Source organism: Dendrobates tinctorius, unplaced genomic scaffold, assembly GCF_039654945.1.
Source record: "Dendrobates tinctorius isolate UK_male_01 unplaced genomic scaffold, ASM3965494v1 ptg000060l, whole genome shotgun sequence".
Taxonomy (NCBI): domain Eukaryota; kingdom Metazoa; phylum Chordata; class Amphibia; order Anura; family Dendrobatidae; genus Dendrobates; species Dendrobates tinctorius.
In genome coordinates this window covers 36,075,461-36,092,897 of record NW_027361728.1, presented here as the reverse complement: position 1 = coordinate 36,092,897, position 17,437 = coordinate 36,075,461, and the positions used below count along the sequence as shown (strand labels likewise).

At 45.3% G+C, this 17,437-nt stretch overlaps 1 protein-coding gene across 2 annotated transcripts in view; it reads left to right on the top strand.

Annotated features, from left to right (window-relative positions):
• FNDC3B (fibronectin type III domain containing 3B) overlaps positions 1-17,437 on the top strand; it is a 474,468-nt gene that overhangs the window by 283,597 nt on the left and 173,434 nt on the right. For both annotated transcript variants that reach the window (XM_073578841.1, XM_073578842.1), the window contains one exon: positions 12,589-12,647. In XM_073578841.1, coding sequence (XP_073434942.1) covers positions 12,589-12,647 — 59 coding nt within the window. The remainder of the gene's footprint in view (positions 1-12,588; positions 12,648-17,437) is intronic.

Genomic DNA, 17,437 nt, shown 5'->3' with positions numbered 1-17,437 from the left:
ATAGCAGACACTTGCTCTTTATATCTGATAGTAGTTTATAAGCAACCAATCCAGCAATGAGCCCAGAGGGTTAAATGTACAGATCAATGCACACATTCCAAGCCATAGACCAGTCTGTCTGCAGTAAATGACCAAGAGACCGTCCGGGGGCGCCTTGGTCTTTAGCAGTCCATGGGTCTTGCTGTGTATTGTTTTTTGTGTGAATGCAATATGATCATTACAATGGCATGTACTATCACACACAGTGTACTATAGAGGTGTTTCCATACATACAGCTCCGCATACGTCTCACTAATACATAGCCCGGGGAGCTCTATATGTCTCCGTACCACTCTGAGCACACTGATTAACACTTCATTGACCTTTTGCTGGTTTTGGAATGTATAACCATCATGAACTCCGCACTTTACACAGTTGGCAAGGGTTGATCAATCATATTGTTACGGTGTGTGAATAGCTCTGGTTTTATGTACTTTTGGCTGAGTCCAGATGAGTGTGTGTAACGATATTTGATCGGTAGCATCCGGTTTACATAAAAGCAATTAAAAAAAAAAAATCAGACTAAATACAGATTTTGACGTCGGCAACTGCAATGCATGTGTTAAAAACAGATGACCTAGGAGGACCTTCACAGGGGAATCTATTTTTCTAATGCACCCATTAAGTTTAGTGGATGAGTCTGACCTGCAAAATGGCTCATAATAATACATAATATATATAGGTGTGTGTGTGCGTGTCAAAACCTGCCATGTTTCCCTTTATTGTGTTTATGGAAGTAAAATCTGTAAAATAAAAAAAAATAACTTGTAGTTAGTGTTGAGCATTCCGATACTGCAATATCGGGTATCTGCCGATATTCGCGGTATCGGATTTCTGATACTGAGTTCCAATACTTTTAGTATATCGAATACCGGAATCGGAAGTTCCCATAATGCAATGAGCCAGTTTGATTTTATTCAGCCAATGAGGATCCTAAGAAGTATGGGCACATCCTGTTAGAGCATGTTAGGCATGTAACTATTGGCTGCTGAAATGATGTCATGATGCACTATAAAAGCCGCCGCCATTTTGGGTTCACTCTACTGTGAATTCAGTTAGGGATAGGACGCTGCTGTTCTGAGGGACAGTGTGACCTAGCGATTTGCTATATTGTGCTTTACCCAGGCTACTTTATCAACCGCTGCAGCTTTCTTTTGCCTTGCAGCGCTGTTCACGGCTGTCTGCGAGGTCTCTGTGTGTGAGTGCAGCTCACGCTGTAGTGTGCTCTGCATCCACCTCTGGTTGTAGTCCGCTCAGCGTGCGTCACTGCCTCATACATTGTCCTTTTTTGCTGTAGTGCTGCTAATTTTTCCTGAATTTCTCCTATTAGTGTGCTTCCATCCGTATCCAGCTAGATTGGTTGCAAACACTATATAGGAGTAGATAGAGGAGCCTTTCTGCTGGCTTGTGCCCTGCAGCCCCAGCCAGATTAGTATTAGCCTATTTTTTGGAGCCTCATCTATTGCATTGTATTTTACCTTCCTGCATTGTAATAGCGACAATAAGTTTGTGATTACATCTTTGGGCACATCCAGTGTCTTTTTTAAGTTAATAAAGTTCACCAAACACTCCACTTTACAGTTGTGTAGGCCACATTAGCTCATATTAAAGCCTAGTCCACACTTTATAAAATTAGTGTTTCTTATACCTGTTAGCAGCTGTTCAGGCATAAGCACACTAAGCCCTTAGTACTTTTCTGCCTATCTTTATCAGTCTACCAAGATGAAGAAGGCAGGAAGTAAGGCACGTGGTCGTGGGCGTGGAGTTTCTGCAGGGAGAGGACGTGGGGATTCTGTGCCTGCTGCGGGCACCAGTGACTCAGCATCCCACAGTTTTCCCAGGGAACAGTCCTTTATGCGCAGCTTTGTAGGAGCTCGCCGTACCCCACTGCTGCGGGACGAACAAATTGAAGCCGTTGTCGGATGGATGGCAGCTAACGCATCGACTTCAATTAGTTCCAGATCCTCTCAGGTCCAGAGGACTAAAGAGCACCCATCTGTCTCTTCACCACCTGCCAATTTGCCCAGGCAGTCAGAGAGCCCTGGACAGGAGCCATCTCTACTTCTGTTCTCTGAATCTGTTGGCTTGGAAAGAGGGGGCCAGCCAAGCAGTATTTGAGAATTTGAAGAAGAGGTAGTATGCAGTGATGCGCAACAGCTTTGTCTCTCTGAATCTGAAGAGGCGGGTGGGCCAGTGCCTATGGTCAGCACACCTCAGTACGCATCTGATGATGAGACTTAGGTGCCACTTTCTGGTGCGTACTGTGCTGTCGAGACTACCCAGGAGAAGCAGTCGTTTGAAGAGGGTAGTGTAGCTGATGAGGTCCTTGACCCATCATGGTGTGAGGTACAGGAAGGTGGTGGGAGCAGCTCTGAGGAAGAGATTCCCCGAACAGCCAAAAAAGGAGGGAGAGGGAGGGGGCAGACTCGGTTGCCTGTAGCCTCCACTTCAGCACCCATTAGGAGCATGCCTCTTCCAAAACCCAAAACGGACGCTCCTAAGAATTGCAGTGCCTGGTCCTTTTTTGACACAGTTGCAGATGACATTTGCTTTGTCAAATGCAAGCTGTGTAATCAGAAAGTGAAAAGAGGGAAAAGTGTCAGCAACCTCAATACCACAAATATGTGGAAACGTGAGGACCAAGCACGTGGTGGAGTTACAAAGACACACTGAAGACCTAGGCCAACCTACAGCGCCACCTACCACCTCTTCAGCTCGTGTTGTAGCCTCTTCCTCCAGCTCACACACAGCTGGTTTGGCTTCTTCACAGGATCGCCTTGGAAGAACCTCTGGCACTGTTGTACAGAGACACAGTGTCATTCCATCCACAGCACCACGTTCCCTGTCATCCTTACACTCCCAGGCCAGTCTACAGCCATCGGTAGCACAGGCATGGGAGAAAAGGCGCCCATACTCGGCAAACCACCCACGAGCACAGGCTCTGACTGCTGGCATTGCAAAACTACTGTCCCTTGAAATGCTCTCATTCAGGCTGGTGGAGACTGACATCTTCCGTAACTTCATGGCATTGGCAGTCCCACAATACAACATGCCCAGCCGCTTTTATTTCAGCAGGCAAGCCGTCCCTGCGCTGCAAAAGCATGTGGAGGGAAAAATTAAACATGCGCTACTAAATGCCGTCAGTAGCAAGGTCCACCTGACCACCGATGCGTGGACCAGTAACCATGGACAGGGACGATATCCTTCCCTCACTGCCCATTGGGTAAATGTTGTGGAGCCGGGTACAGATCTTGAGAGTGGTGCTGTACGTGTTCTGCCAACTCCAAGGATTGCAGCAATCCAGTCTGTACACATTGACTCCTCCTCATACTCCAGTTCCTCTGAATCAGCGCTGCAAGAGCCATCACAGTCTACCTCCACATGGACCCGTGAGCGCTTATCTGTTACGTCCGATATGAGCACAGCCGTGGCCAAACGTCAACAGGCCGTATTGAAATTAATTTCTTTGGGGAATCGAAGCCACACAGCGCAGGAGCTCTGGAATGCCATCAAGCAGGAGAGTGACGTGTGGTTTGTGCCAGCGAATCTCCAGCCAGGCATGATAGTGTGACAATGGCTGAAGTCTGGTGGCAGCTCTGGGCCTAGGCAACCTCACTCACATCCCATGTCTGGCACATGTGCTCAACTTGGTCGTGCAGAGTTTTTTGAGGGACTATCCGGATCTTGATGCACTGCTGCACAAGGGTCCGCATAGAGTGCGCTCACTTGCGGCGTTCCAGCATGGCAAGATCGCGCATTGCAGCTCTGCAGCGCCGATTCCGCCTTCCGGAACATCGCATCATATGTGACCTACCCACCAGGTGGAATTCAACGTTACATATGTTGGAGAGGTTGTGTGAGCAGCAGTAATGGAGTACCAGCTGCATCAGACGCAAACAAGTCGCACTGCGCGCCGTTCACACTTCACCACCACTGAGTGGGCCTCTATGAAGGACATCTGCCATGTTTTGCGTGCCTTCGATGATTCCACGCGGATGGCGAGTGCAGATGATGTACTAGTCAGCATGACTATCCCCCTTATCTGCCTGCTTGAAAAAACACTGCAAGCACTAAGGGAGGAGGTTGTGGAGGATGACGAGTCACAATTGCCATCTGTTTCTGGACAGTCTGCGCAACGTGGTTCCTCACAAAGGCCTAGGCAGGGGACACTTTGTAAGTAGGATGAGGAGGAGTCAATGGAGGAGGAAGACATCTGTCCAGAGGAGGGAGGTACATAATGCTCTAGTAGTCAGTATGTAGAGCGAGGGTGGGGTGATGCAGAACAGGCAGAGATGACGCCTTAAGCAGGGGACAGAGTTTCTTGGCCAGTTGGCAGTCTGCAGCACATGGTTAATTTCATGCTGCAGTGCCTGAGAAACGACCGCCGCATCGCCCACATTCTCAACACGGCTGATTATTGGGTGTACACCCTCCTAGATCCTCGCTACCGGGACAACTTACAAAGCCTCATAACACCGTTGAACCGGGAGCATAAAATGCGGGAGTACCAAGACACACTGGTGTATTCTATCAAGTTCTCCATTTCACCCGAGAGCAGTGCTGCTAGTGCTTTACAAAGCAGCTCAGTGCGTCGAGGCAGTGGAGGAAGCTCTGCACAAAGACGGAGCAGAAGCAGCGCCTCAGCACAAGGCAAGACCAGTATGGCCCAAATGTGGCAAAGTTTTGTGTCCCCGCCACAAATGTCTACACCATCACAGACGGCTCCAGTCAGCAGGAGGCAACGTTTCCGTCAGATGGTGACAGACTACATGTCTTGCCCTCTCAGTGTACTCCCACACGGCTCTTCCCCCTTCAAGTTTTGGGTCTCTAAGCTGGATACATGGCCAGAGCTTAACCAGTATGCATTGGAGGTGCTGGCTTGCCCTGCTGCTAGTGTATTATCGGAACGCGTCTTTAGTGCCGCAGGTGGTGTACTAACAGACCGTCGCATGTGACTATCCTCCGATAACGTTGACCGGCTTACTTTTCTGAAAATGAACAAGGCCTGGATCTCGCAGGAATTTGCCAGTCCTCTTCCAGATTAAATAATTGGTTGGCAACAGTATCCAGGTCTCCTGTTGTGTTCATGTTTCTACCACCTGAACTGTAATCCCTGGGCTCCAACACTGCCAGTTGCTGCTCATAAATGCCGTCTGCACAGTCAACACATGCTCCAGTGTTATTGGGGTTCAGTAACGTCAGCTGATCCCCTGCTGTGTGTCCGGCAATTTCTCCTGCTCTGTCCACATTCACACTACTACAGATATTAAACTTTCTCCAATTAGGCCTCTGGCTGCACTCTGTTTCTACTGTAATCCCTGGGCTCCAACACCGCCAGTTGCTGCTCAGAAGTGTCTTTGACACGGATACTCCCTCCTGCCCAGCCTGGTTCCAGCACGCCAGCTGTTTCCGGGTCGTGTCAACGTCACTTTGCCTCCAATACATTGTACTGTCGTGTTGCGGTCGGGTTAGCTGACTCTATGGTGCCTGCAGTTTATGTGCTTCCTATGTGGGCTGTGGGGTCTGGCAATGAAGGCTGGTTCCCTAGTGCCAATAGGACAAGCTCCCCCTGTAGGACTGTTGGTTTCGGTAACTCCGGCTGGCTCGCGGCCTTGCAACTTTTTTTTTCATGTGTACCTTCTGCTGCCCATCTGAGTTCCAGTACCATTAGCTGGTTCTTTGGAAGTCAATCTTGAATATGTCCCCCTGGGTTCCAGTAACGTCAGCTGGTTCCAGGCAGAGCCTTTGGCTTAGGTGCCTCCTTCTCGGTATCCGAGTTCCACCAACGTCTGCTGGTCCTTGGTAGTGCTTTCTGGCACAGGTACCTCCTGCTTAGTAACCGGGTTCCAGTACAATCAGCTGGTCCTCGGTAGTTCCATTGGCTCTTGTACCTTCGGCTACCCATCCAGGTTCCAGTACCGTCAGCTGGTTCTCAGCAATTCCTCAGCCTTCTTGTACCTTCTGCTACATTTCCAAGTTCAAGCTTTTTGAAATGGTTTTTGGTAATCACTCTGGATCTCCCTGACGACGACCCTGAAGACCACCCCGAAGAAGACGAGGACCCCGAAAACGACGACCCTGGAGACGACGACCATGAAGACCACCCCGAAGAAGACCAAGAAGATGACCATGAAGAGGATGATGGAGAAAGTGTGGGAGAAGTAAAAAAGGTGAAGAGCATGGAAGTAGTGAAACATAAATATCTGACAAAATATAAAAAAGCTTAACATAGTCAATATCTTTTTAACTCCGAACGTCTTAAAAAAAAAAAAATTAATAATTCCTGCTATTCCATTTGATTGAGCTAAACCTCTATGCCTTTAATGTCTCCTCCACCTCCCCCAATACATTCTACATTATTCTTAGTTGTTTTCCATCATGTAGAATTAACATACAAGGAAAGTAAGGATTTATCTTCATTCCGATATTTGTGTCCCATTGACTTGCATTGGTTTCCGGTGTCGGAATCGGCGATATCCGATATTTTTGGGGTATCGGTCCGATCCGATATTTCCCGATATCGGAAGGTATCGCTCAACACTACTTGTAGTAAGTGATATTTTATTCATAAAGCAAACAATAGGTTTCTTGCTGTGACGTTCATAAAGAGAACAATCAGAACTGAAGTGATCTGTTTTATCTATTGCGCGGATTTCATCATTAAAGTTAGATATTATATTTTGTGGTTTAGGCTGCCCTCTAGTGGACAAAGTGTAAACTTCCACCGCATTCTGTATTCTATACTAAAACATTGCAAGTTGCCTGAAATGTTTTTTATCTTTTCTTTTCTCATTGTAGAAATTGTATGTGATCCATTATACTATCATCTTAGATATGAATTAAGTGCTGTCAGGTCATTTGATTTGATCCCCTACCTACAACATCTTATAGAAACCATATAAATTCTGTTACGTCCCCTATACTGCTTCATTGGTGATGATGGGTGATGCTGAGCTTTGTCAGATAGTTGTACATTACCTTATTACCTATGGTATTGTCTAAAAAGTTCTTACCGGACTCTGGTGGTTCCTCTTCTGCTTAAACATGGCTTTTTTTGGTCGGGGTCTTTGTCTCTACATCATGCTGCTCTCAGTTTGGGTGGTAAATATTTGGTGACAGATTCCCCTTAAATAAGACTAATGTATTTTGCAGCATATTACGATTGAAGAAATAACCAAATGACAAGAATTCTGATTTGTATGAAAAGACTAGCACAATGGTGAGGGCCAGTTTCATCAAGGAGACCTCCCCCATGTTGGCACCAGAAATATATTTTTTTTTAAATTCATTTTTTTATGGTTTGGGAAATATAATAATGAGATACACCCTGAATGGTCAATGTTTTAGAAATTCCCTGTAAGTGCATTGTAACTCCTGTGCCCTACATCATGGCATTGGAATCAGCCATGGCCCAGCTTCTACTAGGTGATGAAATTATTCTTCAGGAATAATGGCCCTTATTGAGAGGTCAGTTTCTGACAGTTCTTGCAAATTACCTGGACCTGCCCGGAACATTCTACGGTTTAAGATTAAGATCTGGGGATTGTTGAGGCCAAGGAAGGAATAAAAGCGTGATGTCATAGTCCTGAATCAATCGATGACTCTATGAAACCTGTGGCAAATTGCATTATTCTGCTTGAAGCCTTCTTCTGCCAAAGGGTGAACCGCTTCCATAAAGGAGTAATTCTTTTTTTGTCTGCAATGCTTTGGTAAGCCATACTGTCCAAACGTTCATCCAAAGGTATCAAAAGACCAAGGGCATGCTAAGGGAACCTTCCCCACAACCATACTGTACCTCATCAGTTGAAATAGTTAACGCATGAAATGAAGGGTTTCATCGATTTGTACTCTTTGTGCCAATTTCTGATATTGGTGCAACAGAAATCAGAGTAGGTAATGTCCACCTTTCGGTCATCACATTTTTGCACACTTTTACCTACTGCAGCCGTGCCTTTCTGTTTCGCTTAGGCCTCTTTCACACATCCGGCTTTTGTAATCCGGCACGATGCGGCAAAATTTTTAATAACCGGATCCGGTTTTGTCCCATAAACTTTCATGGTCGCCGCATCGTGCCGGATGGTTATGCGTCGTGTCCGGTTGTTGCCGGACACGGCAAAAATTAGCCGTTCGGCATCTGCAAAAAACGTTCTCTGCAACGTTTTTTGTCAGCGCCGGACCGGCTTTTTCCACAGCGCATACCCGGACTCTGTGAATGTTAACCCCACGAGTGCCCGGCGAGAGAGAGATCTCTCTCTCTCGCCCGGACACTTGTGAGAGATCTCTCTCGCCGGGCACTTGTGGGGTTAACACTCAGTGTCTGGGTGAGAGAGAGAGATCTCTCTGTGGGGGTTAACCCCACAAGTGCCCGGCAAGAGAGAGAGATTCTCTCGCCTGGACACTGAGTGTTAACCCCACATGTCTCTCTCTCCACCCCCCCCTCCTCTCCCCTCCCCTCCCTTTCAGCAGCTGTCTCAGCGGCTGCCTCTCTCATCCACCGGTGTATATGTTCCTCCTGCGGCTCCTTTAAATCCTGTCCGAGCCGTATCAGACGCCGCATACACATCCGGTGTCACTGCTGCAGGCCGGATCCGGCGGCCCGGCTTTTCGCCGCACGCCGCCGGACCCCACACACCGGATGTGTGAAAGTAGCCTTAGTAATGGCATTGTCTGCTTCTACTGCCCATCCATAGTAAGGCGCTATCAGTTGTGCGTTCAGACATGAGGTGCACCAGCCTTGTATTCAGCTGCAGTCTGCTTGCCCGTCACCGTGTACCATCTGACATCCTCCTCGTGACAGTTTTTTGTGCCCAGCATTGCAGTTTGGCGGGTGATTTTTCTATACCATGCCATTCTCTGTATACGCTCAGCACCATTGCACATAAAAACAACAAAAATTGATAGTTTTTAAATAACAGGCCCAGTTTCCCTAGTACCAATGACCATTCTTTGTTCCAAGTTTCTGAGAGAGCTTTATTTGTCCCTAATGTGGATTAATGCAGAGTTTAATTCTTTATACATTCACACAGTTTTCTACCTCTTTATATTGATCAATTTTCCAAATTAGGGTTAGTTGCCATGGGCCACTTGTTGGCGTTTCCATCTGCATGTGCAATTAGGAAGACATCTAAATATATGTATTATTTCAGCCACTGCGCACTGTAACGATTCTCCGGTGCCAGCTGCAGGAGCACCACCATAAGAATGTGATTTGCATACATGCGGTCACGTGTTGACTTGTCTACGCGGTGCGGGCTCAGTGCAAGTCTATGAGGAAAGATGGACACGTCACAGTCCACCGCCCCACAGTATGATGTACCTACAATTCAGCCACGCAATTATAAGAAATCCAGGACCCTCAACACCGTATGATACCTTCACAATGACCCACCCACAGTCTGATTCCTCCACAGTGTGATCTCCTCACACAGTATGATTCCTCCCCTATCCATCCCTTACACCAGTGTTACCCAAGTCCAGTCCACAAGAGCCACCAACAGATCATGTTTTCAGGATTTTCTTAGTATTGCCCAGGTGGGTCATACTGAGGAAATGCTGAAAACTTGACCTGTTGGTGGCTCTTGAGGACTGGATTTAAGGAACACTGCCCTGTACATTATAATGGCTCCCACATCCTTCAAACAGTATGATGCCCAAACATACACTATAATGACCCCCACAGTTAGCTCCACGAACAGTGTGATTCCCCCTCCCACACATTATAATGACCTACACAGCACATCCCAACACGCAGTATGATGACCCACTTAATTTTCTCCTTACATCCAAGAAGTATCATTTCTCCTTGTGGAGAATGACATGCTAAGCATGTCGAGATGAGGAGACTTAAAGCCGCAATGCCCTTCTGGGAAATATGCTAATTATGCAAATTGTCTCTTCAGAGAGGAAGAGGACTAGAACTCTAGTGCCACCTATTGGAAGTAGCATTCCTAAAAGTCAATGTCGAAACACAGCGTCTGCAAATTGAGATTCTGGCTTGACTTTTATCCTAAGTCATGTAACAAGGCTCGTTAAAGGGTCGACATTGACTTTTAGGATTGCTACTTCCAATAGGTGGCACTAGAGTTCTAGTCCTCTTCCTCTCTGAAGAGACATTTTGCATAATTAGCTCCTTACACACAGTATGATACCCTCACAGGACCTCCCCGCACACACACGGGACGTCACAGGACCTCCTCACACACACAGGACGTCACAGGACCTCCCCACACACACAGGACGTCACAGGACCTCCCCACACACACAGGACGTCACAGGACCTCCCCACACACACAGGACGTCACAGGACCTCCCCTCCCCACACACACAGGACATCACAGGACCTCCCGACAAACACAGGACATCACAGGACCTCCCCACACACACAGGACATCACAGAACCTCCCCACACACACAGGACATCACAGGACCTCCCCACACACAGGACATCACAGGACCTCCCTACACACACAGGACATCACAGGACCTCCCCACACACACACAGGACATCACAGGACCCCCCACACACACACAGGACGTTACAGGACCTCCCCGCACACACACAGGACGTCACAGGACCTCCCCGCACACACATAGGACGTCACAGGACCTCCCGACACACACAGGACGTCACAGGACCTCCCGACACACACAGGACATCACAGGACCTCCCGACACACACAGGACATCACAGGACCTCCCCACACACACAGGACATCACAGAACCTCCCCACACACACAGGACATCACAGGACCTCCCCACACACACACAGGACATCACAGGACCTCCCCCCACACACACAGGACATCACAGGACCTCCCCACACACACAGGACATCACAGGACCTCCCCACACACACACAGGACATCACAGGACCTCCCCACACACACACAGGACATCACAGGACCTCCCCACACACACACAGGACGTCACAGGACCTCCCGACACACACAGGACATCACAGGACCTCCCGACACACACAGGACATCACAGGACCTCCCGACACACACAGGACATCACAGGACCTCCCGACACACACAGGACATCACAGGACCTCCCGACACACACAGGACATCACAGGACCTCCCCACACACACACAGGACGTCGCAGGACAAAAACACACACACACTGAATTTGTGTGTTGAATGCACTTGCTGCTGAAGATTTTTGCAAGTTTTTTTCAATTTTTTTTTTTACTTGCAAATGTATCATTTGCATATCATTAAAATGTCTATCAATCATGATTGTCTTAATATCATGTGTCTGCCGTCTTGGTTTTGCGATTTCAATGTTCAGGAGTTTATAATTGAGTGCTGTCAGGGTTTTATGTGCTTTCTTTTATTTTGACTGCAAGGTTAAGGCCATGGTCACGCAGTTTTCCTTTTTGAAGCAAGCAAAAGCCACAGATTTTTCAAGCAGAATCCACTTCAGGAAGCTGTCCTTCTACATAACGTTTTCTAGGTATTTTTGCTGCATTTTATGAACGTTTCCTGAATTTTTTTTTCTGTAAATGCTTTGTTAGTGGTGTTAGCAGTGTTCTTTGTGGGCAATTTTGCTAACGTTGTTTAAACTTCAATAAGCAATGAATTAAACGCTAGTGAAAATTTCTCAAAAACACAGAAACAAGCAAAAATAAAGTGCCCAGACGTGGTTTCATGCAGTCTTTCTATTCAGTATGGTGCAGCTTTTCTAGTGGAAAATGCCTGAAGAATTCACCGGCTGCTGCTTTTAAACACTTGGCAGTTTTGAAATCTTGACGCCAAATTAAAATCCCCAGATGCTGAACATAAGAACAGCAAGTCAATAGAAATGAACAAGAATTGGAGCCCTTAAAGCGCATTTTGATTGATTTTTCTTTTTTTTTTTTTTTTTTTTTTGTGGCCCTGCTCCTAAAAATGCTCTGTGTGCACATACCCTTCACATTGCGAGCTACGTTTTTCTTGGTGTCAGATGTCACAGAATTGCCCTTAACTTCTTCTACAAAAGGCAGAATAAATACTCTGTTCCAGTTATGGGTCAGGCAGTGTAGTACAGATATCCGCTAATATTATTTCTGTAAAGAATATCATGTATGAAAGCTTTTAAGTTCATTTAAATCATCATTCAAACAAATGCACCCTTGTTACAAACACCGACCTTAGCACTATGATTGTATTGGCTTTTATATGTTTTTACAGTATAAAATTCCATCGGGATTATTGGACAGTGCAACATATTTATTAATGGTGCTTTTAAAATAATATTTATTTCTATGGTACCAACGTATTCCGCAGCACTTTTACGTTACAGAGGATGCTTGTGTAGACAGACATTACAGAGAAGCACCTAATACAACCGATACCAAGAGGAGTGAGGGACCTGCTCGAAGCTTACCATCTATGAGGAAATCGACATTTGCCCAGATTTTGGTTATGTAGTCAACATTTGCTATTGATATGCAATGTTGGGCTACTTTTAATATCAACACTTTCTATACTGCAATGTATGATATGCATAGGTTTGTGTTTGTGATGACTTCTGTTAATTGTTCTCTTCCATGTTTCTATTCCAGAATATGAACCCGAAATAAAGAAGAATCAAGAGATATTATCAGGAGTTGAGAAGTTAATGGTAGGTGTGCAAACAGTTATGTATATATTGTAGAACTTCAGAGTGCATGTATATAAAAATGTACAAAAAGCAATGGCAAATGAACGGCACCAAGGTGATCAGTGTTCATATCCAGATAAGATCCTAATTCACTGACGTTTGTCGGTTATCAGCAGCCGGTATGCGGTGCTTGGCATGAAAAAACATATGTATGCTCAATGAAGAAAAGCAGAAGCAATAATGCAGCACTCACCGGATTGCTGTGCGACAATTGACCTTTATTGTACCATCAGGGGTTCAGACAAGGCATTCAGATCGGGCAGGTAAGTGTACAGGCATGCGGGGAACACAAGCAGACGACTCAACAATGCAGTCCATTTTTCTTCAAGTGCCTCCTTATTGTGCATCTTGAAACAGCCACACCGCTAGTTTTCAGTGTCCAGTATTTCAGCTGATGTTATTTGTGGGTTTTTCTTTGCATCCCGAACAAGTTTCCTGGCATTTGTCACAGGTGAGGATGTTACCTTTAGTAGCCATTCAAACCCATTTGTGTCAACTTCTGTGCATGTTATCAGGCCAAAATCACCAGGGTATGTGAACTTTTGATCAGGGTCTTTTGGATATTTTGGGTTGTCATTATGATTTAAAAAGAGAAAACACAGTAGTTTGGCAATAAATGGCTTCACCCAACCACTAACCATGAGTGGAGAAAAAGTTTTGATGCCATCATTCATATTCTCTGAAAAAAGGCAAAGAAAGCAAAAAGTATGTAAGGGAGCCTGTGACCAGGTTTTTCCCATATAAAGTAGGACCATCACTTGGAATGCTGTATATAAGTCCCCAATGCACTGTGCGTAACTTAAAAAAACCATTTTATTAAACTCGTCTATGCCGTGGTTTAGTCGGTCCGATAGGATAGTTTTGATCTGGCGCCTCCTCTCTTCTTTCTTTCTTCTTACTATCCTCCTGTGCAAGCTGACTTCTCCCTGCCCTACCGAGGGCAGAGCAGAGTACTGTGATGCGCATGAGCGGGGAGTGGGCATAGAGCACCGGCACATCGCACTACAATAGTTTGCTCTACCCTCAGCAGGGCAGAGAGACATACGCTGCATAGGAGCCCGATGGAGAACACTGTGTGGATGATGCAGGACGTGTTATCTGCGGGAAGCAACAAGGAAGACCTTGAAAGCAGGAAGAGAGGAGGCGTCTTATCAAGACCAGAAGCACCCATCGGACCTGACCGCCTCATAGGTGAGTATAATAAAAGGCCTTTTTTGTGTTGTGCACAGCGCATTGGGGACATATATACAGCATTCTAGAATGCTGTGTATTAGGGCCTACAGGTGCTGCCCTACTTTATAAGGGAAAAACCTGGTGACGGGTTCCCTTTGAATATTATCTAAAAATAACTACCGGAACCCTTATGCCATCCCATCCCAGGCATTAATATGGAATTGGTCCTTCCTTTGCAGTGGGAAGGTTTTCTACTAGACTTTAAAGTGTATCTGTTTTTTGACCATTTATGCAGGAGATCTTTTATGAGGTTGGACATTAATGATGGATGAAAGGTCCTAGCTTGCAATATCTATTCTAGTTTACCCCAGAGGTGTGCAATGAGGTTGATGTCAGGGCTCTGTGTGATCAAGTTGTACACTCTGGGGCGCAATAAATGCTGGAACCCAAAAGGGTCTTTTCTAAACTGTTTCCACACAGCTGGATGATACAGTTGTCCAAAATGTGTTTTATCTTCAGAAGCTTAAGATTTCCCTTCACTGGAACGAAGAGGCCTAGGTCAACTTCTGAAAAACAACCCCCAGCATTACCCCATCTCCACTGAACTTTACAGTTGGCCCAATGCAGTCCGGCAGGTAACATTCTCCTGCCATTCGCCAAACCCAGATTTTCAATCCGACTGTCAGATAGAGAAGTGTGATTCGTCACTCCACTAATCACGTTTCCGCTGCTCGGGTCCTTTAACAGTGTGCTTTACACTACGGTATCCAGACTTTCGCAATGTGTTTGATGTAAGGCCTGCATGCTGCGGCTTGGCATTGCACGCCAATTCCATGAAGCTTCCAAAACACGACATTGGCCACTTTTATGCCTGTGACCTGACTCTGTCTTTACATGTTCTACACATCATGGCTGAGTTGCTGTGGTTCCTACAGGCTTCCACCTTCAATAATAACATTCCTGTTTCACCATTGAATATTTTGGAAGGAAGATATCTCTTGACAGTACTTATTACAACAGTGACATCCTGTTACATGACCCCGCTGTTATTCAGTGAGCTCTTTAGAATGATCGCATCTTTCACAAATGTTAGTAAAGACAGACTGCATGGCGATGGGCCTGGATTTTACATACCTGTGGCAGAAAGACTAAATTCCAAAACCCGAATTCAATGATTATGAAATGTTTCCAATATTTTGCAATTATAGTGCATATATTACATCTATGTGCTGCCTTATGGATACAGTAATGTCCCATAGACTGCTGCTGGTGCACAATGTTGGTTCTATCCAACATTTCTCTTCTACCCAGTATTCCGAAGTCTCCGTTTTGCATTGCGTCTATGTATATACTGTTGGCTTTGGTAGGCGGATTTCACATCATGTTAGGCCTTCACTGTAGCGTGCGCACTTGAGTAAGGTCTTTCTGTGTATATATATTAACTGTCCATACTGTTCCAATAACTCCAGTGAAGCCGAGAGTGTTCTTTTGGCATCCATTGAACTAATACCTACTTCAGCATACCATAAAGTATGGAATTGCATAGTGGACTGACCTACCATACTATATACACCAGGAGGACACAAAACTCTGTTCATGTTTTTTGAAATGGGAGGTTTTAGATGATGAATGCCACAAAGTGGCTTCAATTGGAGGTGTACTGTGATGGCTTTTCTAAGCATATAAAGCAAGCGGAAGCTCGTATCATGATCTGAACAGGGCCTTTGGAGCATATTTAGTGGTATTGCACTTATCCATTGTTTCAGTATTCATAGATGCCTGCTTTCTATAACTATCTGAGTTATGCATTGCATTTCTATTGGTTGTGGACAATTATTCTGTTACTACAGAAGATCAGTCTTTACTGCTGTGGTGTCGGCTTCTCGTCTCCATCATCCTCTCCTCACCCTCTTGACTAATGTGAGTGCAGTGATGGTGTAACAAGGCGTACCGGGGTGGTAGTCCTGTCATGTGAAAACAGAATCTGATCTTGGCAGAATGATATAGAGGAGGAGGGGGGTGGGGGAGTTTAGATTAATATGCATTTTTATGGGAAAAGTTTCAGTATTCATATGAGTTGAATGGGCAGTGTTAATCAGTGACTGGCAGTCTTCTCTGTATGATTGTGTATACAGAGATCTGTCACTGACGGAGTAGACTGCCCACTGGACTCCTATGCATATAAACACCAGGGATCTTAAGGAATATATTAAAGTTACACTGAAACTTTTGCAACAGACCTATATATAATTCTCCTCTACTTCTCCTTGTCCATCCATGCTGTCCACAGATCGCTCTGCATGTACCACATGGCAGGTTCCTTGCATGGTGGCTCAGTGGTTAGCACTGCAGTGCTGGGGTCCTGGGTTCAAATCCCACCAGGAACCACATCTGCAAGGAGTCTGTATGATCTCGCACTATTTATGTGGGTTTCCTCTGGTTCTCCATTTTCCTCTCATGCTCCAAAGACTTACTGATAGGGAGTTTAGATTGTGAGGTTCAATGGGGACAGTGATGTCTATAAAACGCTGCAAATTAATAGCTCAAAATAAATAAGGAAAACAACTTAAATTGCCCACTGCTTGAGCACCACTGTCCTATTGGCCTCTCAAAGTTTCAGCTTTGGCAGTGATGGTCCACACCAACATGTAGCTGTACATAAGGATTCTGCTGAAATGACCAGCGAGTGGCTTCTTCGATCATGAGTACATGTCATACCCACTGCAATGCAAACAGGGACAAGCGGGAGATCACATAGCGGGGCAGAACAGGAGCGGCAGGGGATGTAACAGATGAGTATTGATTTACTTATTACTCATACATACGAGAAATTCACACATTTTTAAGCTTAGAAGACCACTTTAAGGGAAACTGAAAGTGAGACAATGTACCATATTTGCTCAATGTGTTAAATTTTTTTAAGGACGTTCTCTATAAACTGTAAGACGGGTTCACCCGGTCAAGCTATGATTTTGCATAGTGTAATGACACTTTTTTGTTTGTGTTTTTTTATTCTCTTATGAACTTTTAGAGTCTCATTAACCAGAGATATTTTTAACTGCAGTGGGCTAAGCGGATTGTAAAAGTAAATGGGACATAATTGGGGAGATATGTTGAGTTTTGCTTTGTACGTAAACAAGACGTCAAACCAATTAAATCTTTCCGCAATCCTTTGTTTACTTTCGTCTTTCCTATTGAGAAGCCGCTCTGTGTTTACTGCTTCTCTTATTAGACATCATCTGTATTTTCTCTATATAAATAATTCATGCCTCTATAATCACTTTATTAATGGACCTAAGATGACTTATAAAGTGCGCACCTCCTCTCCAGTGTGGAGCAGATTGATGTTCATGGGGGTTATTTTACCTTCCATGTTTTCCTATTGCACTTCGCCAAACATGTAGGATAATATATTTGCTTCAGCATGACGTGGCTTTTCTATTTCATGTGAATTTTAACCATGTGTTTTGCCATTGCATGCTGTATGCTTTGTGCACTATATTCTAATATGACCTCTATGCAGGAGTTAAGACTTGAAACCAAAGGCTGGTTTGTATCCGAACAGACAAATGCATTTA